General features: G+C 37.2%; 1 protein-coding gene across 1 annotated transcript in view; it reads left to right on the top strand.

Annotated features, from left to right (window-relative positions):
- The window catches only part of LOC117324294 (protein bark beetle-like), a 41447-nt gene that overhangs the window by 8340 nt on the left and 9578 nt on the right, over window positions 1-23529 (top strand). The window contains 8 exon segments of the mRNA XM_033880077.1: window positions 11872-12163; window positions 12450-13003; window positions 13005-13712; window positions 13714-13944; window positions 14919-15162; window positions 15558-16301; window positions 16619-18792; window positions 18794-19118. Of these exon segments, the coding sequence (XP_033735968.1) occupies window positions 11872-12163; window positions 12450-13003; window positions 13005-13712; window positions 13714-13944; window positions 14919-15162; window positions 15558-16301; window positions 16619-18792; window positions 18794-19118 (5272 nt within the window).

Raw genomic sequence — 23529 nt, forward strand, 5'->3', positions numbered from 1 at the left:
GGGGTTATATTGTTTGAGTTAATATTCTACTAGTGTCAAAGCTGGGGTTATATTGTTTGAGGTAATATTCTACTAGTGTCAAAGCTGGGGTAATATTGTTTGAGGTAATATTCTGCTAGTGTCAATTTGGGGTTATATTGTTTGAGTTAATATTCTGCTAGTGTCAAAGCTGGGGTTATATTGTTTGAGTTAATATTCTGCTAGTGTCAAAGCTGGGGTTATATTGTTTGAGTTAATATTCTACTAGTGTCAAAGCTGGGGTTATATTGTTTGAGTTAATATTCTACTAGTGTCAAAGCTGGGGTTATATTGTTTGAGTTAATATTCTACTAGTGTCAAAGCTGGGGTTATATTGTTTAAGGTAATATTCTACTAGTGTCAAAGCTGGGGTTATATTGTTTGAGGTAATATTCTGCTAGTGTCAATTTGGGGTTATATTGTTTGAGTTAATATTCTGCTAGTGTCAAAGCTGGGGTTATATTGTTTGAGTTAATATTCTGCTAGTGTCAAAGCTGGGGTTATATTGTTTGAGTTAATATTCTACTAGTGTCAAAGCTGGGGTTATATTGTTTGAGTTAATATTCTGCTAGTGTCAAAGCTGGGGTTATATTGTTTGAGTTAATATTCTGCTAGTGTCAAAGCTGGGGTTATATTGTTTGAGTTAATATTCTACTAGTGTCAAAGCTGGGGTTATATTGTTTGAGTTAATATTCTACTAGTGTCAAAGCTGGGGTTATATTGTTTGAGTTAATATTCTAGTAGTGTCAAAGCTGGGGTTATATTGTTTGAGTTAATATTCTACTAGTGTCAAAGCTGGGGTTATATTGTTTAAGGTAATATTCTACTAGTGTCAAAGCTGGGATTGTATTGTTTGAGGTAATATTCTGCTAGTGTCAATTTGGGGTTATATTGTTTGAGTTAATATTCTGCTAGTGTCAAAGCTGGGGTTATATTGTTTGAGGTAATATTCTGCTAGTGTCAAAGCTGGGATTATATTATTTGAGGTAATATTCTGCTAGTGTCAATTTGGGGTTATATTGTTTGAGTTAATATTCTGCTAGTGTCAAAGCTGGGGTTATATTGTTTGAGTTAATATTCTGCTAGTGTCAAAGCTGGGGTTATATTGTTTGAGTTAATATTCTACTAGTGTCAAAGCTGGGGTTATATTGTTTGAGGTAATATTCTACTAGTGTCAAAGCTGGGGTAATATTGTTTGAGGTAATATTCTACTAGTGTCAAAGCTGGGGTTATATTGTTTGAGGTAATATTCTACTAGTGTCAAGGCTGGAGTTATATTGTTTGAGTTAATATTCTGCTAGTGTCAAAGCTGGGGTTATATTGTTTGAGTTAATATTCTGCTAGTGTCAAAGCTGGGGTTATATTGTTTGAGTTAATATTCTACTAGTGTCAAAGCTGGGGTTATATTGTTTGAGTTAATATTCTACTAGTGTCAAAGCTGGGGTTATATTGTTTGAGGTAATATTCTACTAGTGTCAAAGCTGGGGTTATATTGTTTGAGGTAATATTCTACTAGTGTCAAAGCTGGGGTTATATTGTTTGAGGTAATATTCTGCTAGTGTCAAAGCTGGGATTATATTGTTTGAGGTAATATTCTGCTAGTGTCAATTTGGGGTTATATTGTTTGAGTTAATATTCTGCTAGTGTCAAAGCTGGGGTTATATTGTTTGAGTTAATATTCTGCTAGTGTCAAGGCTGGAGTTATATTGTTTGAGGTAATATTCTGCTAGTGTCAAGGCTGGAGTTATATTGTTTGAGGTAATATTCTGCTAGTGTCAAAGCTGGGGTTATATTGTTTGAGGTAATATTCTGCTAGTGTCAAGGCTGGAGTTATATTGTTTGAGGTAATATTCTGCTAGTGTCAAAGCTGGGGTTATATTGTTTGAGGTAATATTCTGCTAGTGTCAAAGCTGGAGTTATATTGTTTGAGGTAATATTCTGCTAGTGTCAAAGCTGGGGTTATATTGTTTGAGGTAATATTCTGCTAGTGTCAATTTGGGGTTATATTGTTTGAGGTAATATTCTGCTAGTGTCAAAGCTGGAGTTATATTGTTTGAGGTAATATTCTGCTAGTGTCAATTTGGGGTTATATTGTTTGAGGTAATATTCTGCTAGTGTCAAAGCTGGAGTTATATTGTTTGAGGTAATATTCTGCTAGTGTCAAAGCTGGGGTTATATTGTTTGAGGTAATATTCTGCTAGTGTCAATTTGGGGTTATATTGTTTGAGGTAATATTCTGCTAGTGTCAAAGCTGGAGTTATATTGTTTGAGGTAATATTCTGCTAGTGTCAATTTGGGGTTATATTGTTTGAGGTAATATTCTGCTAGTGTCAAAGCTGGAGTTATATTGTTTGAGTTAATATTCTGCTAGTGTCAAAGCTGGGGTTATATTGTTTGAGGTAATATTCTGCTAGTGTCAAAGCTAGGGTTATATTGTTTTGAGGTAATATTCTACTAGTGTCAAAGCTGGGGTAATATTGTTTGAGTTAATATTCTACTAGTGTCAAAGCTGGGGTTATATTGTTTGAGGTAATATTCTGCTAGTGTCAAAGCTGGGATTATATTATTTGAGGTAATATTCTGCTAGTGTCAATTTGGGGTTATATTGTTTGAGTTAATATTCTGCTAGTGTCAAAGCTGGGGTTATATTGTTTGAGTTAATATTCTGCTAGTGTCAAAGCTGGGGTTATATTGTTTGAGTTAATATTCTACTAGTGTCAAAGCTGGGGTTATATTGTTTGAGGTAATATTCTACTAGTGTCAAAGCTGGGGTTATATTGTTTGAGGTAATATTCTACTAGTGTCAAAGCTGGGGTTATATTGTTTGAGGTAATATTCTACTAGTGTCAAGGCTGGAGTTATATTGTTTGAGTTAATATTCTGCTAGTGTCAAAGCTGGGGTTATATTGTTTGAGTTAATATTCTGCTAGTGTCAAAGCTGGGGTTATATTGTTTGAGTTAATATTCTACTAGTGTCAAAGCTGGGGTTATATTGTTTGAGTTAATATTCTACTAGTGTCAAAGCTGGGGTTATATTGTTTGAGGTAATATTCTACTAGTGTCAAAGCTGGGGTTATATTGTTTGAGGTAATATTCTACTAGTGTCAAAGCTGGGGTTATATTGTTTGAGGTAATATTCTGCTAGTGTCAAAGCTGGGATTATATTATTTGAGGTAATATTCTGCTAGTGTCAATTTGGGGTTATATTGTTTGAGTTAATATTCTGCTAGTGTCAAAGCTGGGGTTATATTGTTTGAGGTAATATTCTGCTAGTGTCAAGGCTGGGGTTATATTGTTTGAGGTAATATTCTGCTAGTGTCAAGGCTGGAGTTATATTGTTTGAGGTAATATTCTGCTAGTGTCAAAGCTGGGGTTATATTGTTTGAGGTAATATTCTGCTAGTGTCAAGGCTGGAGTTATATTGTTTGAGGTAATATTCTGCTAGTGTCAAAGCTGGGGTTATATTGTTTGAGGTAATATTCTGCTAGTGTCAAAGCTGGGGTTATATTGTTTGAGGTAATATTCTGCTAGTGTCAAAGCTGGGGTTATATTGTTTGAGGTAATATTCTGCTAGTGTCAATTTGGGGTTATATTGTTTGAGGTAATATTCTGCTAGTGTCAAAGCTGGAGTTATATTGTTTGAGGTAATATTCTGCTAGTGTCAATTTGGGGTTATATTGTTTGAGGTAATATTCTGCTAGTGTCAAAGCTGGAGTTATATTGTTTGAGTTAATATTCTGCTAGTGTCAAAGCTGGGGTTATATTGTTTGAGGTAATATTCTGCTAGTGTCAAAGCTGGGGTTATATTGTTTTGAGGTAATATTCTACTAGTGTCAAAGCTGGGGTAATATTGTTTGAGTTAATATTCTACTAGTGTCAAGGCTGGAGTTATATTGTTTGAGTTAATATTCTGCTAGTGTCAAAGCTGGAGTTATATTGTTTGAGTTAATATTCTACTAGTGTCAAAGCTGGGGTTATATTGTTTGAGTTTATATTCTACTAGTGTCAAAGCTGGGGTAATATTGTTTGAGTTAATATTCTACTAGTGTCAAGGCTGGAGTTATATTGTTTGAGTTAATATTCTGCTAGTGTCAAAGCTGGGGTTATATTGTTTGAGGTAATATTCTGCTAGTGTCAAAGCTGGGATTATATTATTTGAGGTAATATTCTGCTAGTGTCAATTTGGGGTTATATTGTTTGAGTTAATATTCTGCTAGTGTCAAAGCTGGGGTTATATTGTTTGAGTTAATATTCTGCTAGTGTCAAAGCTGGGGTTATATTGTTTGAGTTAATATTCTACTAGTGTCAAAGCTGGGGTTATATTGTTTGAGGTAATATTCTGCTAGTGTCAAGGCTGGAGTTATATTGTTTGAGGTAATATTCTGCTAGTGTCAAAGCTGGGGTTATATTGTTTGAGGTAATATTCTGCTAGTGTCAAAGCTGGAGTTATATTGTTTGAGGTAATATTCTGCTAGTGTCAAAGCTGGGGTTATATTGTTTGAGGTAATATTCTGCTAGTGTCAATTTGGGGTTATATTGTTTGAGGTAATATTCTGCTAGTGTCAAAGCTGGAGTTATATTGTTTGAGGTAATATTCTGCTAGTGTCAATTTGGGGTTATATTGTTTGAGGTAATATTCTGCTAGTGTCAAAGCTGGAGTTATATTGTTTGAGGTAATATTCTGCTAGTGTCAAAGCTGGGGTTATATTGTTTGAGGTAATATTCTGCTAGTGTCAATTTGGGGTTATATTGTTTGAGGTAATATTCTGCTAGTGTCAAAGCTGGAGTTATATTGTTTGAGGTAATATTCTGCTAGTGTCAATTTGGGGTTATATTGTTTGAGGTAATATTCTGCTAGTGTCAAAGCTGGAGTTATATTGTTTGAGTTAATATTCTGCTAGTGTCAAAGCTGGGGTTATATTGTTTGAGGTAATATTCTGCTAGTGTCAAAGCTAGGGTTATATTGTTTTGAGGTAATATTCTACTAGTGTCAAAGCTGGGGTAATATTGTTTGAGTTAATATTCTACTAGTGTCAAAGCTGGGGTTATATTGTTTGAGGTAATATTCTGCTAGTGTCAAAGCTGGGATTATATTATTTGAGGTAATATTCTGCTAGTGTCAATTTGGGGTTATATTGTTTGAGTTAATATTCTGCTAGTGTCAAAGCTGGGGTTATATTGTTTGAGTTAATATTCTGCTAGTGTCAAAGCTGGGGTTATATTGTTTGAGTTAATATTCTACTAGTGTCAAAGCTGGGGTTATATTGTTTGAGGTAATATTCTACTAGTGTCAAAGCTGGGGTAATATTGTTTGAGGTAATATTCTACTAGTGTCAAAGCTGGGGTTATATTGTTTGAGGTAATATTCTACTAGTGTCAAGGCTGGAGTTATATTGTTTGAGTTAATATTCTGCTAGTTTCAAAGCTGGGGTTATATTGTTTGAGTTAATATTCTGCTAGTGTCAAAGCTGGGGTTATATTGTTTGAGTTAATATTCTACTAGTGTCAAAGCTGGGGTTATATTGTTTGAGTTAATATTCTACTAGTGTCAAAGCTGGGGTTATATTGTTTGAGGTAATATTCTACTAGTGTCAAAGCTGTGGTTATATTGTTTGAGGTAATATTCTACTAGTGTCAAAGCTGGGGTTATATTGTTTGAGGTAATATTCTGCTAGTGTCAAAGCTGGGATTATATTGTTTGAGGTAATATTCTGCTAGTGTCAATTTGGGGTTATATTGTTTGAGTTAATATTCTGCTAGTGTCAAAGCTGGGGTTATATTGTTTGAGTTAATATTCTGCTAGTGTCAAGGCTGGAGTTATATTGTTTGAGGTAATATTCTGCTAGTGTCAAGGCTGGAGTTATATTGTTTGAGGTAATATTCTGCTAGTGTCAAAGCTGGGGTTATATTGTTTGAGGTAATATTCTGCTAGTGTCAAAGCTGGGGTTATATTGTTTGAGGTAATATTCTGCTAGTGTCAAAGCTGGGGTTATATTGTTTGAGGTAATATTCTGCTAGTGTCAAAGCTGGGGTTATATTGTTTGAGGTAATATTCTGCTAGTGTCAAAGCTGGGGTTATATTGTTTGAGGTAATATTCTGCTAGTGTCAATTTGGGGTTATATTGTTTGAGGTAATATTCTGCTAGTGTCAAAGCTGGAGTTATATTGTTTGAGGTAATATTCTGCTAGTGTCAATTTGGGGTTATATTGTTTGAGGTAATATTCTGCTAGTGTCAAAGCTGGAGTTATATTGTTTGAGTTAATATTCTGCTAGTGTCAAAGCTGGGGTTATATTGTTTGAGGTAATATTCTGCTAGTGTCAAAGCTGGGGTTATATTGTTTTGAGGTAATATTCTACTAGTGTCAAAGCTGGGGTAATATTGTTTGAGTTAATATTCTACTAGTGTCAAGGCTGGAGTTATATTGTTTGAGTTAATATTCTGCTAGTGTCAAAGCTGGAGTTATATTGTTTGAGTTAATATTCTACTAGTGTCAAAGCTGGGGTTATATTGTTTGAGTTTATATTCTACTAGTGTCAAAGCTGGGGTAATATTGTTTGAGTTAATATTCTACTAGTGTCAAGGCTGGAGTTATATTGTTTGAGTTAATATTCTGCTAGTGTCAAAGCTGGGGTTATATTGTTTGAGGTAATATTCTGCTAGTGTCAAAGCTGGGATTATATTATTTGAGGTAATATTCTGCTAGTGTCAATTTGGGGTTATATTGTTTGAGTTAATATTCTGCTAGTGTCAAAGCTGGGGTTATATTGTTTGAGTTAATATTCTGCTAGTGTCAAAGCTGGGGTTATATTGTTTGAGTTAATATTCTACTAGTGTCAAAGCTGGGGTTATATTGTTTGAGGTAATATTCTACTAGTGTCAAAGCTGGGGTAATATTGTTTGAGGTAATATTCTACTAGTGTCAAAGCTGGGGTTATATTGTTTGAGGTAATATTCTACTAGTGTCAAGGTTGGAGTTATATTGTTTGAGTTAATATTCTGCTAGTGTCAAAGCTGGGGTTATATTGTTTGAGTTAATATTCTGCTAGTGTCAAAGCTGGGGTTATATTGTTTGAGTTAATATTCTACTAGTGTCAAAGCTGGGGTTATATTGTTTGAGTTAATATTCTACTAGTGTCAAAGCTGGGGTTATATTGTTTGAGGTAATATTCTACTAGTGTCAAAGCTGTGGTTATATTGTTTGAGGTAATATTCTACTAGTGTCAAAGCTGGGGTTATATTGTTTGAGGTAATATTCTGCTAGTGTCAAAGCTGGGATTATATTGTTTGAGGTAATATTCTGCTAGTGTCAATTTGGGGTTATATTGTTTGAGTTAATATTCTGCTAGTGTCAAAGCTGGGGTTATATTGTTTGAGTTAATATTCTGCTAGTGTCAAGGCTGGAGTTATATTGTTTGAGGTAATATTCTGCTAGTGTCAAAGCTGGAGTTATATTGTTTGAGGTAATATTCTGCTAGTGTCAAAGCTGGGGTTATATTGTTTGAGGTAATATTCTGCTAGTGTCAAGGCTGGAGTTATATTGTTTGAGGTAATATTCTGCTAGTGTCAAAGCTGGGGTTATATTGTTTGAGGTAATATTCTGCTAGTGTCAAAGCTGGAGTTATATTGTTTGAGGTAATATTCTGCTAGTGTCAAAGCTGGGGTTATATTGTTTGAGGTAATATTCTGCTAGTGTCAATTTGGGGTTATATTGTTTGAGGTAATATTCTGCTAGTGTCAAAGCTGGAGTTATATTGTTTGAGGTAATATTCTGCTAGTGTCAATTTGGGGTTATATTGTTTGAGGTAATATTCTGCTAGTGTCAAAGCTGGAGTTATATTGTTTGAGTTAATATTCTGCTAGTGTCAAAGCTGGGGTTATATTGTTTGAGGTAATATTCTGCTAGTGTCAAAGCTGGGGTTATATTGTTTTGAGGTAATATTCTACTAGTGTCAAAGCTGGGGTAATATTGTTTGAGTTAATATTCTACTAGTGTCAAGGCTGGAGTTATATTGTTTGAGTTAATATTCTGCTAGTGTCAAAGCTGGAGTTATATTGTTTGAGTTAATATTCTACTAGTGTCAAAGCTGGGGTTATATTGTTTGAGTTTATATTCTACTAGTGTCAAAGCTGGGGTAATATTGTTTGAGTTAATATTCTACTAGTGTCAAGGCTGGAGTTATATTGTTTGAGTTAATATTCTGCTAGTGTCAAAGCTGGAGTTATATTGTTTGAGTTAATATTCTACTAGTGTCAAAGCTGGGGTTATATTGTTTGAGTTTATATTCTGCTAGTGTCAAAGCTGGAGTTATATTGTTTGAGGTAATATTCTACTAGTGTCAAGGCTGGAGTTATATTGTTTGAGGTAATATTCTACTAGTGTCAAAGCTGGGGTAATATTGTTTGAGGTAATATTCTACTAGTGTCAAAGCTGGGGTTATATTGTTTGAGGTAATATTCTACTAGTGTCATGGCTGGAGTTATATTGTTTGAGTTAATATTCTGCTAGTGTCAAAGCTGGGGTTATATTGTTTGAGTTAATATTCTGCTAGTGTCAAAGCTGGGGTTATATTGTTTGAGTTAATATTCTACTAGTGTCAAAGCTGGGGTTATATTGTTTGAGTTAATATTCTACTAGTGTCAAAGCTGGGGTTATATTGTTTGAGGTAATATTCTACTAGTGTCAAAGCTGTGGTTATATTGTTTGAGGTAATATTCTACTAGTGTCAAAGCTGGGGTTATATTGTTTGAGGTAATATTCTGCTAGTGTCAAAGCTGGGATTATATTGTTTGAGGTAATATTCTGCTAGTGTCAATTTGGGGTTATATTGTTTGAGTTAATATTCTGCTAGTGTCAAAGCTGGGGTTATATTGTTTGAGTTAATATTCTGCTAGTGTCAAGGCTGGAGTTATATTGTTTGAGGTAATATTCTGCTAGTGTCAAGGCTGGAGTTATATTGTTTGAGGTAATATTCTGCTAGTGTCAAAGCTGGGGTTATATTGTTTGAGGTAATATTCTGCTAGTGTCAAGGCTGGAGTTATATTGTTTGAGGTAATATTCTGCTAGTGTCAAAGCTGGGGTTATATTGTTTGAGGTAATATTCTGCTAGTGTCAAAGCTGGAGTTATATTGTTTGAGGTAATATTCTGCTAGTGTCAAAGCTGGGGTTATATTGTTTGAGGTAATATTCTGCTAGTGTCAATTTGGGGTTATATTGTTTGAGGTAATATTCTGCTAGTGTCAAAGCTGGAGTTATATTGTTTGAGGTAATATTCTGCTAGTGTCAATTTGGGGTTATATTGTTTGAGGTAATATTCTGCTAGTGTCAAAGCTGGAGTTATATTGTTTGAGTTAATATTCTGCTAGTGTCAAAGCTGGGGTTATATTGTTTGAGGTAATATTCTGCTAGTGTCAAAGCTAGGGTTATATTGTTTTGAGGTAATATTCTACTAGTGTCAAAGCTGGGGTAATATTGTTTGAGTTAATATTCTACTAGTGTCAAGGCTGGAGTTATATTGTTTGAGTTAATATTCTGCTAGTGTCAAAGCTGGAGTTATATTGTTTGAGTTAATATTCTACTAGTGTCAAAGCTGGGGTTATATTGTTTGAGTTTATATTCTACTAGTGTCAAAGCTGGGGTAATATTGTTTGAGTTAATATTCTACTAGTGTCAAGGCTGGAGTTATATTGTTTGAGTTAATATTCTGCTAGTGTCAAAGCTGGAGTTATATTGTTTGAGTTAATATTCTACTAGTGTCAAAGCTGGGGTTATATTGTTTGAGTTTATATTCTGCTAGTGTCAAAGCTGGAGTTATATTGTTTGAGGTAATATTCTACTAGTGTCAAGGCTGGAGTTATATTGTTTGAGGTAATATTCTACTAGTGTCAAAGCTGGGGTTATATTGTTTGAGGTTATATTCTGCTAGTGTCAAAGCTGGGGTTATATTGTTTGAGGTAATATTCTGCTAGTGTCAAAGCTGGAGTTATATTGTTTGAGTTAATATTCTGCTAGTGTCAAAGCTGGGGTTATATTGTTTGAGGTTATATTCTGCTAGTGTCAAAGCTGGGGTTATATTGTTTGAGTTAATATTCTACTAGTGTCAAAGCTTGGGTTATATTGTTTGAGGTTATATTCTACTAGTGTCAAAGCTAGGGTTATATTGTTTTGAGGTAATATTCTACTAGTGTCAAAGCTGGGGTAATATTGTTTGAGTTAATATTCTACTAGTGTCAAGGCTGGAGTTATATTGTTTGAGTTAATATTCTGCTAGTGTCAAAGCTGGAGTTATATTGTTTGAGTTAATATTCTACTAGTGTCAAAGCTGGGGTTATATTGTTTGAGTTTATATTCTACTAGTGTCAAAGCTGGGGTAATATTGTTTGAGTTAATATTCTACTAGTGTCAAAGCTGGGGTTATATTGTTTGAGTTATATTCTACTAGTGTCAAAGCTGGGGTAATATTGTTTGAGTTAATATTCTACTAGTGTCAAGGCTGGAGTTATATTGTTTGAGTTAATATTCTGCTAGTGTCAAAGCTGGAGTTATATTGTTTGAGTTAATATTCTACTAGTGTCAAAGCTGGGGTTATATTGTTTGAGTTTATATTCTGCTAGTGTCAAAGCTGGAGTTATATTGTTTGAGGTAATATTCTACTAGTGTCAAGGCTGGAGTTATATTGTTTGAGGTAATATTCTACTAGTGTCAAAGCTGGGGTTATATTGTTTGAGGTTATATTCTGCTAGTGTCAAAGCTGGGGTTATATTGTTTGAGGTAATATTCTGCTAGTGTCAAAGCTGGAGTTATATTGTTTGAGTTAATATTCTGCTAGTGTCAAAGCTGGGGTTATATTGTTTGAGGTTATATTCTGCTAGTGTCAAAGCTGGGGTTATATTGTTTGAGTTAATATTCTACTAGTGTCAAAGCTTGGGTTATATTGTTTGAGGTTATATTCTACTAGTGTCAAAGCTGGGGTTATATTGTTTGAGGTTATATTCTGCTAGTGTCAAAGCTGGGGTTATATTGTTTGAGGTAATATTCTACTAGTGTCAAAGCTGGAGTTATATTGTTTGAGACAACAACTGTCTGCAGCACTTGTACAACATGTATCATATATCATTATCATATTGTATCATTTCTATTGACCAGTATTTGTCTTCTAAATAAAGCTGGTGTCACTTTTTTATGCAATAATGGATATTCTTATATATTCAAATTTTATAAAATAATCTCTAAGCTCAGTGATCAGCAGTGAAAATATCAGATTCTGCAGTGAAAACGTAATGTTTTTCAGAAACTACTTTCCTGTTGTTACCAGATCGACAGCGTATTATTATCATCTTTATCAACTACATTGCTTACATAAAAAGTGGATAAAATATTCTGTTTTAGGAATTAAAAAACTTGAACTGGAATTAATAAGTGTCATTATTGTTTTCAATATATTTTTTGAATGTGGAACTTGAAATGCACACTTATCTCGATCAGCTGACTCGATCAATTGTCATTTTGACAGATAGGAATAGTTCCTTTCTAATAGGCAGGTAAAGAAAAAAATAATAAAAGCATTTCATATGTAACGCCTCATTCCAAATGTAATAAAAAGAAAGTTCAATGACTAAATTACCGGTACCGCTTAATATGAAATATATTTCACTCGTATGGCATATTTTTTTTCGTATTTTCACTCCTGCTGTGCACTCGTGAAAATATAAAAAGAAATCTGCAATACTTGTGAAATATTATTTGATGATAAACAGCAAACCATTGAATATCCTCTATTTATATATCAGAATATGTTGGTGTACATGTGTCAGATATCATACTTAATTAAGTAAGTTCTTTATCTGTTTACAGACATTCCGTGGGTATGGGATGCGGATAACTGTCCATTTCCTGTTGATGGAAAGAGCACCCTCGGTGTCCGGGTTTATGACTGTCTATGATGGGGAAGATGTCGGTGGGAAAATTTTGGCCACATTTCCCTTTAACAATGGAACATTTCCCCAATCCATCACCAGCGACACTGATGCTGTTACTGTCCGCTTGAACTACACTTTACCAGCGAAGCCCACAGACCCAAAGAAACAATGGTGTGATATCTTCCGTCCTTGTGTACGTTTTCTCCTGGAAGTAACAGCTGCATCTGGTAAGAAATGAAAGACGGCACAACTGTTAGAGGAAATAATTCATTTATATTTCTTTCCATTCAACGTTTCCTGTTAGATAACTACGCATCAAGAAAAAAATAGATGTGAATAGACATTTAAGTAAAATTCTGACGGAGTATGTCATTTTAACAACAGGGCATATACCTGGTAAATTACATTTGTTTCTGTTTCATCAATTTTTTGAAAGTTTTATTTGATATGCTATGAATATCATTTGACTTTTTATATAATGATATATATGTGATTTGATATGCTTTGTCCCAGGTCCAGCAGAAGAGTTCCGATTCATAAACTCAAGTGCATCTAACAACAATGGCTATGGGGTCAACATCCAGGACATGAGAAGCAAAGTCTTCTTTAATTCATCTGTTGTTTCGGATAACAAGTACGGTGCTGGTATACGGATCTACCAAGGTGCCGGTGAGGTCGCTATAAACAACACTGTTGTGGAGCGTAACTCACGGTCAGGTGTCAATATCACATACTCTGGAGGCTATCAGCTAGTCAACAACTCAAAGGTCATCGACAATAACGGATACGGAATCATTTCTGAATATGAACGCCTAAACAAGACAAGATTTGAACTTCTCCAAAAAATTGAAATCGTCCATAGCCAGTTTGAATTCAACCAATGGATTGCCCTACGTATAGGAAATTATTGTCGTGGTGGACAAATTCTTGTGAATGAAAGCCATTTTAATTTCAACTTTGATGAGGCCATAGAGTATCTATCATGTAACGTGTCAACAAATGTTCCTACTAACTTTAGTGTGGCATTTAACATGTTTAATGGAAACGTACGTCATGGGGTTCTCATGTTTCCCTATGGTCAACACAATCGGACGAATGACAAATAACACCTTTAAAAACCACAGTCTTGGTGCAGTGAGAATAGACAATGGCTACGACCTGCTCATCAGTAAATGGTATTCAGATTTTGAAGTAAAATATGAAATATTTGAAAACATCTTCAAAGAAAATTATGGACGCTATGCTATTAGTATGCGGTTAACACAAAGTAGTCCATTTCAGAAAATTGTCTTCAGCTTTAATGCTGTAATAGACAATTATATCAATGACACTTCTGTGTACCTTAATCCCAGAAACCGTGCAAATGCTCCAATAATTGTATCATCAGGCAACATTTTAGTGCAGAGAAATAGAATCTCCAACCCTCATTCAGTGCGTGATGTGGCCACTCACCTCGTTGATCCATCAGTCATAATTAAGGGGGATTTGAACTGGTGGGAAACTATCAACCATGAGTACATATATGGCCGGATTTTTGACAATGATGATCGCTACAACTTGGCAGAAATAGAATATTATCCAGCATTACGAGATAACTGGCTATATGGACCATTGTCTACAGCAGAGTATCCAAAATACCGCTGGGTTTTCTTGCGACCTGGTAGACGTATCGGTGGTGTCTTAGACACACCAGGTTTTACAACAGATCCCAGTGTACAGACGTATCATGTTGATAAGGACATTTTTATCCTACCTGGTGTTACTTTGACCAGTCCTGCCTGGCACTACCCTAGAGTTTGAGAATTCTATTGGGATGGTTATTCATGGAAGACTTAAGGCTGATGGTGGATCAGCAAATACTCCTATTGTCTTCCAGTTGAAGGATACCTTGGATGCCCTCGCAGTAGAAAACAGGACGGCATCTGTGCGCCTAGTGGACGGTACAGACGCGTATGAGGGACGGCTCGAGGTGTTCCTGGATGATGAGTGGGGCACTGTCTGCAAAGACGTAAGAGTTATAATTATGATACATAGTGGTATATATATCCATAGTTGATCTTACATTAGCACAGTGTAATAGGAAAATTATTGACAAGTTCAATAAGATTTGTTGCAATTTCAGTCTTTCGGGCAGTTACATACAGGATTTATTGAGATTGATCAATTTGATGTTAAGTTGACACTTATAACATAGACTCTATTTGTCATATAATCTATATTCATGAGAAAGTACAGATTATGGAAGTGTCAGATCTCCCTATGAGAAGGGCTAATTTTGACTCTGTTTGTTTATCTCTACCTAGACAATCACTTATTGCAATCTATTTGTGTGTCACAATATTGTTATTACACATCTTATGATGTTGATGAGATGATGTATTATCATTACATGGTAAGATGGTTATACGATAAAAAATCTTATCAGCACTTTAGATAAAGTATAAACGTGCCTCAGAGTTGAATGGATTATAGCTATTATAACTACTGTATAGTTGGGAATAATTGTGGTAGATTTTATTTCATTATGTTTACATTCATTAGAATATAGCGTGAAAATTAGTTATAGTTACATGTATAAGTACATTATAACAAATGTACAATTTGTATTTACTACAGAATGTGTACAAGGCATGGTAAAATGTGCGAAATTTGATAAGTGTACCTGCAAACTTGGTCTGGATCTTGAAATATTAGTCCCTATAAAATATAGTAAAATAGGTGATTTATCAGAGTTCGTTAGAATAGAGTTTTCCAGAATTATATAGTATGTGCTTCCCGCACTTTAACAGAATATCATTTTGTCCTGAGTAAAAATTTGAACATATTTTTCTCCTATGAATTATCTTAAAATATTTCTTATAATGATCTCATAAGGAAAATTGACTAAATTGGACATACACTGTATTCCAATACATTGTTTCCTAAAACCTTTATGTTGATGTTACAAAATGAATAATTTGTACTAACTTTTTTTACACTCAGGGCTGGACACCACTAGATTCCAGTGTAGTCTGCCAGCAGCTAGGTCTAACCTTTAACCCTGAATTTGGAGAGTCTCAAATCAAGGATCCTGGATTGATTTCATCACAGAAAATGCATATGAGTGATGTTGATTGTGACCAACTGGACACTGACCTCATTAAGTGTCGGTCACTCAGAGGTGACCAGTTCTCCTGTAATCCAAGCAATGTTGTCTTTTTACGCTGTCAAGTTCCTACCTGGTCAGGTTAGTAATATGGACATACAAAGTGTATATAAAAATATTGATTAATAGGTAATTATAAATAATGACACAATGACTTATGTTAAATCTGCCTATCTGTATCAATGTTAAATCTGCCTATCTGTATCAATGAAATTACAGACATTCAAGTTGTTTGCATTACATCTTAAAACTGGTATATAAAATAAATTCCTGAGCTTTGAAGTAAAATAATAGATCAATCAGTGATATAATTTACCTACTATTAGCAGACATAAACTCTGGTTATCACTGGAGATAGTGTCAGATCCATTATATCAAAAAACTGATTAAACCTTAGGCAATATTTTGTGATTCAGTGCAGCCATTAAAACTATAGTCATTCTGCCAGGCAGATAAATAAAGAATTTTCCTTACAGGTGTGACAATCCCAGCTGTGCCAACGGGAGGGAGCCAAGAAGACACCCAGATTCGCCACGTGATCATCCGTAATGCTGGACTGTTGGATTATGAAGAGATGAAATATACGCCAGCACTCAGAATTGATTACATGTTCTATAAGATGACAGGTCTCCATGTTCTCAACTCAGCTTCGGATGGCGTTGTAGTCAGATACAGTAACCCACACACAGAAAACTTGTTTGAATTCTGTAGATTTGACAACAACCTCGGAAATGGATTTCTGACTCGGAGTCCCTACCTGCGAATATTTTACACAACAATGAATGGAAACTTCAAATCAGGATTTGCATATGACCCTTTCTTCACTGAATATGAGGCTCTCAGTGTTAGAAATTTCATTTACAGGAACAGAATAATATCTTTGACACAAACACCTTATTATAGCCTTGGTGACAATTCTATGGTTTTTATCACTACCTCATCAGGGTCAGGAGAGGAAAGACAGACATATGACATGGAGATCAGTGTCACATATCGCTATCGTATCACTCTTCAGCTCCTTGACTACAACCCTCTCACTAACATTGAGTCTGTTACAATATACGATTCCAGCAAATCGGGTATCAACGACAGAACTAAGAAATGGGAGATTGAGAAGGATTTGGTTGACTTTCCTATTGTTTCTACCTCTACCCGAATCACCATCCGTCTTGTTGTTAGTGGAGTGAGAACCGATAGACTTACTTTTGCTGCACATTCACGTAAGTTACCTGTAATCTAGCTGTCAAGGTGACATTCAAGGTGACATTCACTTTCACAATACTTATACTCATAGCTCTTGTCTGTAAGTCAAGAATGACTGACACATAATGATTTTGAATAGTTATGCTAATTTTCTTATAAAGGATTAAAATCCTCCCATAATTTCTCCCGCAATTTTGCACAATCTAAATAAGATAAGATGTGTCCGACTTAAATCAAATTATATCTACATTTTGAAATGATCATTGTATACAGTATTGATAAGATATTATTATTATGTATATTGCCATTGATAAGGTCAAATTTGTCTTTACAGGTGTGTATTCTGCTTCGTTCCCATTGTCAAGCATTTATGTGTACAACTCTACCATGGCTAACAACTATCAGGGCATTCTAACGAAACATTACAACAACCCATCAAATGAGAAAAGTGAGATCTTCCATCGTGTTAAAGAAGAAGAAATCAAATTCGTCTTGGTTCAGGTACTTCGGAACAAAATGGAAGCAATGTATATTCCAAGTCTTACAAAATACCATGAAAATTTCTTACCATCTCTGGAAGAAATGACTCGTCCAGAACGTATTGGTGTCATCATGTATAAGATAGAGCGGACCAAGTTTCTGGACAATGGAAAAGGTGTGGTGGGAGACCATAATCATGTAGACTTTGCGAATAATGTCTGGAGATGGAATATCACCGATTGTGAATTCAGAAATATTGCTGACGGTGGGTTTGATATTGAGCTACCACGTGTCAATGACATGCTGGAAAGGAAATTTCATTCCGTATTTGTACAGGAATCAAAATATTTGAACAATCCACAATTTAGATTTTCCATAAATGGTTACTATGCCAATGTCACCATACTCAATAATATTCTGTCTGGTAATGTATGTCCTCGGGGCCTGGTAACTATTGGAGGGATGGAAAAAGAAATCACATTTCATCACAACAGCCTTGTCCAGAACACGGCCAAGTATATGTTTGAGTTAAACACACACAGTCACTCAGAGTATTCGGGTACCGTGAGTGGGTTGTTCTCCTTCAACCAGTTACAGAATAACAACCCTGCTGCAAATCGTTTTTCTACTGATAGTACAAACACTCCACAAACTTACTCTGTTGCGTTACGAGGTGTGCAGCAGATCAAAGTCAATAGGAATCTTATAGATAATCCCAACATGCAATATGAGCTGGTAGCCGCCATTTCTTCTCTCTCCCTCGACACGGTGCTGGATGTCACGGAAAACTGGTGGGGCACCCAGTACCAGAGTGCCATCCAGAAGAGAATTTTTGATTTTGATGACTGGAATAACTATGCTATAGCAAACTATTTCCCACAATTGACAGCTGGAGATGTAAATAGTCTTCCAGCGACAGGCACTGAATTTGAACCTCCTCTTGACCTTGAAAGACTTGGAGGTAGAGTGCATTCTGACCTATCTCTTCCATACAAGGGTACTCCATACACAGTAGTCTCTGATCTAACTGTAATGCCAGGAGCAAAACTGGTCATTGAACCAGGAACTATCATTGAGTTTCATCCAAATGTTGGTATACTTGTTCTAGGTCAAATTGTTGCGAGGGGACTTCCTTTTGCTAGAATAACATTGCGACCTATAGCCACTAACAAACGTGTGAAACGGGCCGTACCAAACACTCGTAGCACTACAGTCAGGTTACTCAGAGATGCAGCAGGCAAAATACCTGAAAATGAGGGATTTCTGGAACTTTTCAATGTCTCATCATCTTCATGGAACCTCATGTGTGACAGTCATTTCAATGAGAAGATGGCTGAGGTAGTGTGCCGTAGTCAGGGTATGGAGACTGTGAATGTGGATGTTCGTTTCACACACCTCTATGATCACTTTATCTATGGCAAACCCATGTATTTCCTGAAGGAGTTTTGGAGGTATTCGTACTACTGTATAGGTGATGAAGCTGGTCTTGATAACTGTATGAAACGGGTTAACTACGACATTCAGAAATGCATTCAGGCATCAAACTATACTTATATAAGATGTGGTAACAGGAACCTGGACTTGGGTTATCAATACTGGGGTAACATCAGAATTTCACCGCCATCATACGAAGAAGATATTAAACCTATGATAAAATTTGAGGACCGTTCAGTTCTGGAATATATTGATATATATGGTGCAGGAATGCTTCATGGTGAAAAAGTAGGGGCGGTTCAAGCTACTTACGACACCCCAGTCATCAGTTACATCAATATCACAGGCTGTCTGCTGAACGGACTGGATATGGTAGCTCCAAGACATGAAGTGAAGGTACAGACACTCAACGTCTCGGGTAATTTGGGGTATGCTGTCAACATGTTGATTCTAAATGGTGAGTCGAGGGATATTGACGTATCATCATTTACTCCGCTCAAACTCAACACAGTCCCCTACAACATACATGGACTGGTGGACATCTGTAAGATGGAAAAGGAGATAACCATTGATAACCGTCTGATCGTGTTCTACAAAGTACTCCCAGACTGCTCTGGACTGTGTTAAGATTGTTCGGTCAAAGAACTCTCTTCGACGAGTCTCTCTCAGGTTCCTGCAGTTCAACATGTACCATGATGATTTTTATCGTAACACAATTGAAATATTTGATGGAAAGACTGTATCAGTAGCAACAGAGATGGGAGAACTGACATACAACAGCAGCAAGTATGACATCTCGAGACGTTATCTGAGTTCTGATGATTCCATCTCCATCCACATACATGCCTCACCATCCTTTGGGGAGTATGGATTCATCGCTGAGGTGGTTGCCTTCCCACTATCAGGATTAACCTACCCAGGTATGTGTGGTTTGAATGCATATATTTATATTGTAAGTATACTTAATTCATACATTTACCTAGCAATTATACATACAGTAAGTGTTGTACATGTGCTGCATATCCCAACTCCATAAGATCAGTGAAATCATTTCACTTATCACATATTCCATATGAAGCATCAGTGGCACAAAAGAATAGATATGTTTCAAATGTGATCATTGTACTATAAATATAGTTAGAAATTGAATCCATTGATGTTAGGTTTTTAGGTCACCTGAGACGAAGTCTCAGTTGACCTATTGCAATCGCCTTTTGTCCGGCGTCGTGCGTCGTGCGTCGTAAACAATTTACATTTTCAACTTCTTCTTAAAAACTGCTGAACTAAATTCAATGAAATTTTACAGGAAGCTTCCATGGCTGAGGGTGAACCAAAATTGTGAATTATATGGTCCCCACCCCCCAGGGGCCTGAGGGGCGGGGCCAAAAAGGGTCAAATTGACTAAAAATTCAAAAATCTTCTTCTCTACTCTCAGATAAGGTGGAATCAAACACTCTTCATAGATGAAAGGGTCTTAAGGTGCTTTACCAAAATTGTGAATTTCATGACCCTGGGGTCTCATGTTTGCCCCTGGGGAGGGAGTAAACTTTACTATAGTTTATATAGGGAAATCACATTTTTGACTATTATTTGTGGGATTTGTATTGGAATTCATTCTAACTTGTATCAAATTATCAGCATGAGATGACACTTTGAAGGTATGTACATGTTGGCCCTAGTTGACCCCCAGGGGCTGGTGGGCGGGGCCAAAAAGGGTAAAATTTACAAAAAATTCAAAAATCTTCTTCTCTACTCTTAGATATGGTAGAATCAAATACTCTTCATAGATGGAAGGATCTTAAGGTGCTTTACCAAAATTGTGAATTTCATGACCCTGGGGTCTCGCGTTTGCCCGTGGGGAGGGGGTAAACTTTAATTTACTATAGTTTATATAGGGAAATCACATTTTTGACTATTATTTGTTGGATTTGTATTGGAATTCATTCTAACTTGTATCAAATTATCAGCATGGGATGACACTTTGATGGTATGTACATGTTGGCCCTAGTTGACCCCCAGGGGCTGATGGGCGGGGCCAAAAAGGGTCAAATTGACTAAAATTTCAAAAATCTTCTTCTCTACTCTCAGATATGGTAGAATCAAATACTCTAAATAGATGGAAGGATCTTAAGGTGCTTTACCAAAATTGTGAATTTCATGACCCTAGGGTCTCATGTTTGCCCCTGGGGAGTGGGTAAACTTTACTATAGTTTATATAGGGAAATCACATTTTTGACTATTATTTGTTGAATTTTTAGCTCACCTGGCCCGAAGGGCCGGTGAGCTTATGGCATGGCGCAGCGTCCGTCGTCCGTCGTCCGTCGTCCGTCCGTCAACTTTTCCTTTAAATCACTACTAGTCCTAAACTACTCAGTGGATTTTGACCAAATTTGGTCTGAAGCATCCTTGGGTGAAGGGGAACCAATTTTGTATAAACGGTGGGTCTGGCCCCCCAGGGGCCTTAGGGGCGGGGCCCAATAGGGGAAATATAGCAAATTCTTTAAAATCCTTCTTCTTCTGTAGAAATGAAGGGATTTGATTCATATTTGGTCTGAAGCATCCTTGGGTGAAGGGGAACCAATTTTGTATAAACGGTGGGTCTGGCCCCCCAGGGGTCTTAGGGGCGGGGCCCAATAGGGGAAATATAGCAAATTCTTTAAAATCCTTCTTCTTCTGTAGAAATGAAGGGATTTGATTCATATTTGGTCTGAAGCATCCTTGGGTGAAGGGGAACCAATTTTGTATAAACGGTGGGTCTGGCCCCCCAGGGGCCTTAGGGGCGGGGCCCAATAGGGGAAATATAGCAAATTCTTTAAAATCCTTCTTCTTCTGTAGAAATGAAGGGATTTGATTCATATTTGGTCTGAAGCATCCTTGGGTGAAGGGGAACCAATTTTGTATAAACGGTGGGTCTGGCCCCCCAGGGGTCTTAGGGGCGGGGCCCAATAGGGGAAATATAGCAAATTCTTTGAAATCCTTCTTCTTCTGTAGGAATAAAGGGATTTGATCCATATTTGGTCAGAAACATCCTTGGGTGAAGGGGAACCAATTTTATATAAACGGTGGGTCTGGCCCCCCAGGGGTCTTAGGAGCGGGGCCCAATAGGGGAAATATAGCAAATTCTTTAAAATCCTTCTTCTTCTGTAGAAATGAAGGGATTTGATTCATATTTGGTCTGAAGCATCCTTGGGTGAAGGGGAACCAACTTTGTATAAACAGTGGGTCTGGCCCCCCAGGGGCCTTAGGGGCGGGGCCCGATAGGAGAAATATAGCAAATTCTTTAAAATCCATCATCTTCTGTAGAAATGAAGGGATTTGATTCATATTTGGTTTGAAGCATCCTTGGTTGAAGGGGAACCAATTTTGTATAAACGGATGGTCTGGCCCTCCAGGGGCCTGGGGGGTGGGGCCTAATAGGGGAATATTGTATATTCTTTAAAATCCTTCTTCTTCTGCAGGAATAAAGGGATTTGATCCATGTTTGGTCTGAAGCATCCTTGGGTGAAGGGGAACCAATTTTGTATAAACGGTGGGTCTGGCCCCCCAGGGGCCGTAGGGGTGGGGCCCAATAGGGGAAATATAGCAAATTCTTTAAAATCCTTCTTCTTCTGTAGAAATGAAGGGATTTGATTCATATTTGGTCTGAAGCATCCTTGGGTGAAGGGGAACCAATTTTGTATAAACGGTGGGTCTGGCCCCCCAGGGGTCTTAGGGGCGGGGCCCAATAGGGGAAATATAGCAAATTCTTTAAAATCCTTCTTCTTCTGTAGAAATGAAGGGATTTGATTCATATTTGGTCTGAAGCATCCTTGGGTGAAGGGGAACCAATTTTGTATAAACGGTGGGTCTGGCCCCCCAGGGGCCTTAGGGGCGGGGCCCAATAGGGGAAATATAGCAAATTCTTTAAAATCCTTCTTCTTCTGTAGAAATGAAGGGATTTGATTCATATTTGGTCTGAAGCATCCTTGGGTGAAGGGGAACCAATTTTGTATAAACGGTGGGTCTGGCCCCCCAGGGGTCTTAGGGGCGGGGCCCAATAGGGGAAATATAGCAAATTCTTTGAAATCCTTCTTCTTCTGTAGGAATAAAGGGATTTGATCCATATTTGGTCAGAAACATCCTTGGGTGAAGGGGAACCAATTTTATATAAACGGTGGGTCTGGCCCCCCAGGGGTCTTAGGAGCGGGGCCCAATAGGGGAAATATAGCAAATTCTTTAAAATCCTTCTTCTTCTGTAGAAATGAAGGGATTTGATTCATATTTGGTCTGAAGCATCCTTGGGTGAAGGGGAACCAACTTTGTATAAACAGTGGGTCTGGCCCCCCAGGGGCCTTAGGGGCGGGGCCCGATAGGAGAAATATAGCAAATTCTTTAAAATCCATCATCTTCTGTAGAAATGAAGGGATTTGATTCATATTTGGTTTGAAGCATCCTTGGTTGAAGGGGAACCAATTTTGTATAAACGGATGGTCTGGCCCTCCAGGGGCCTGGGGGGTGGGGCCTAATAGGGGAATATTGTATATTCTTTAAAATCCTTCTTCTTCTGCAGGAATAAAGGGATTTGATCCATGTTTGGTCTGAAGCATCCTTGGGTGAAGGGGAACCAATTTTGTATAAACGGTGGGTCTGGCCCCCCAGGGGCCGTAGGGGTGGGGCCCAATAGGGGAAATATAGCAAATTCTTTGAAATCCTTCTTCTTCTGTAGGAATAAAGGGATTTGATCCATGTTTGGTCTGAAACATCCTTGGGTGAAGGGGAACCAATTTTGTATAAACGGTGGGTCTGGCCCCCCAGGGGCCGTAGGGGTGGGGCCCAATAGGGGAAATATAGCAAATTCTTTAAAATCCTTTTCTTCTGCAGGAATAAAGGGATTTGATCCATGTTTGGTCTGAAGCATCCTTGGGTGAAGGGGAACCAATTTTGTATAAACGGTGGGTCTGGCCTCCCAGGGGCCTGAGGGGCGGGACCCAATAGGGGAAATATAGCAAATTCTTTAAAATCCTTCTACTTCTGTAGGAATAAAGGGATTTGATCCATATTTGGTCTGAAACATCCTTGGGTGAAGGGGAACCAATTTTGTATAAACGGTGGGTCTGGCCCCTCCAGGGGCCTGGGGGGTGGGGCCCAATACGGGAATATTGCATATTCTTTAAAATCCTTCTTCTTCTGCAGGAATAAAAGGATTTGATCCATGTTTGGTCTGAAGCATCCTTGGGTGAAGGGGAACCAATTTTGTATAAACGGTGGGTCTAGCCTCCCAGGGACCTGGGGGGTGGGGCCCAATAGAGGAATATAGCATATTTTTTAAAATCCTTCTTCTTCTGCAGGAAT

This window comes from Pecten maximus, chromosome 3, assembly GCF_902652985.1.
Source record: "Pecten maximus chromosome 3, xPecMax1.1, whole genome shotgun sequence".
Lineage (NCBI taxonomy): Eukaryota > Metazoa > Mollusca > Bivalvia > Pectinida > Pectinidae > Pecten > Pecten maximus.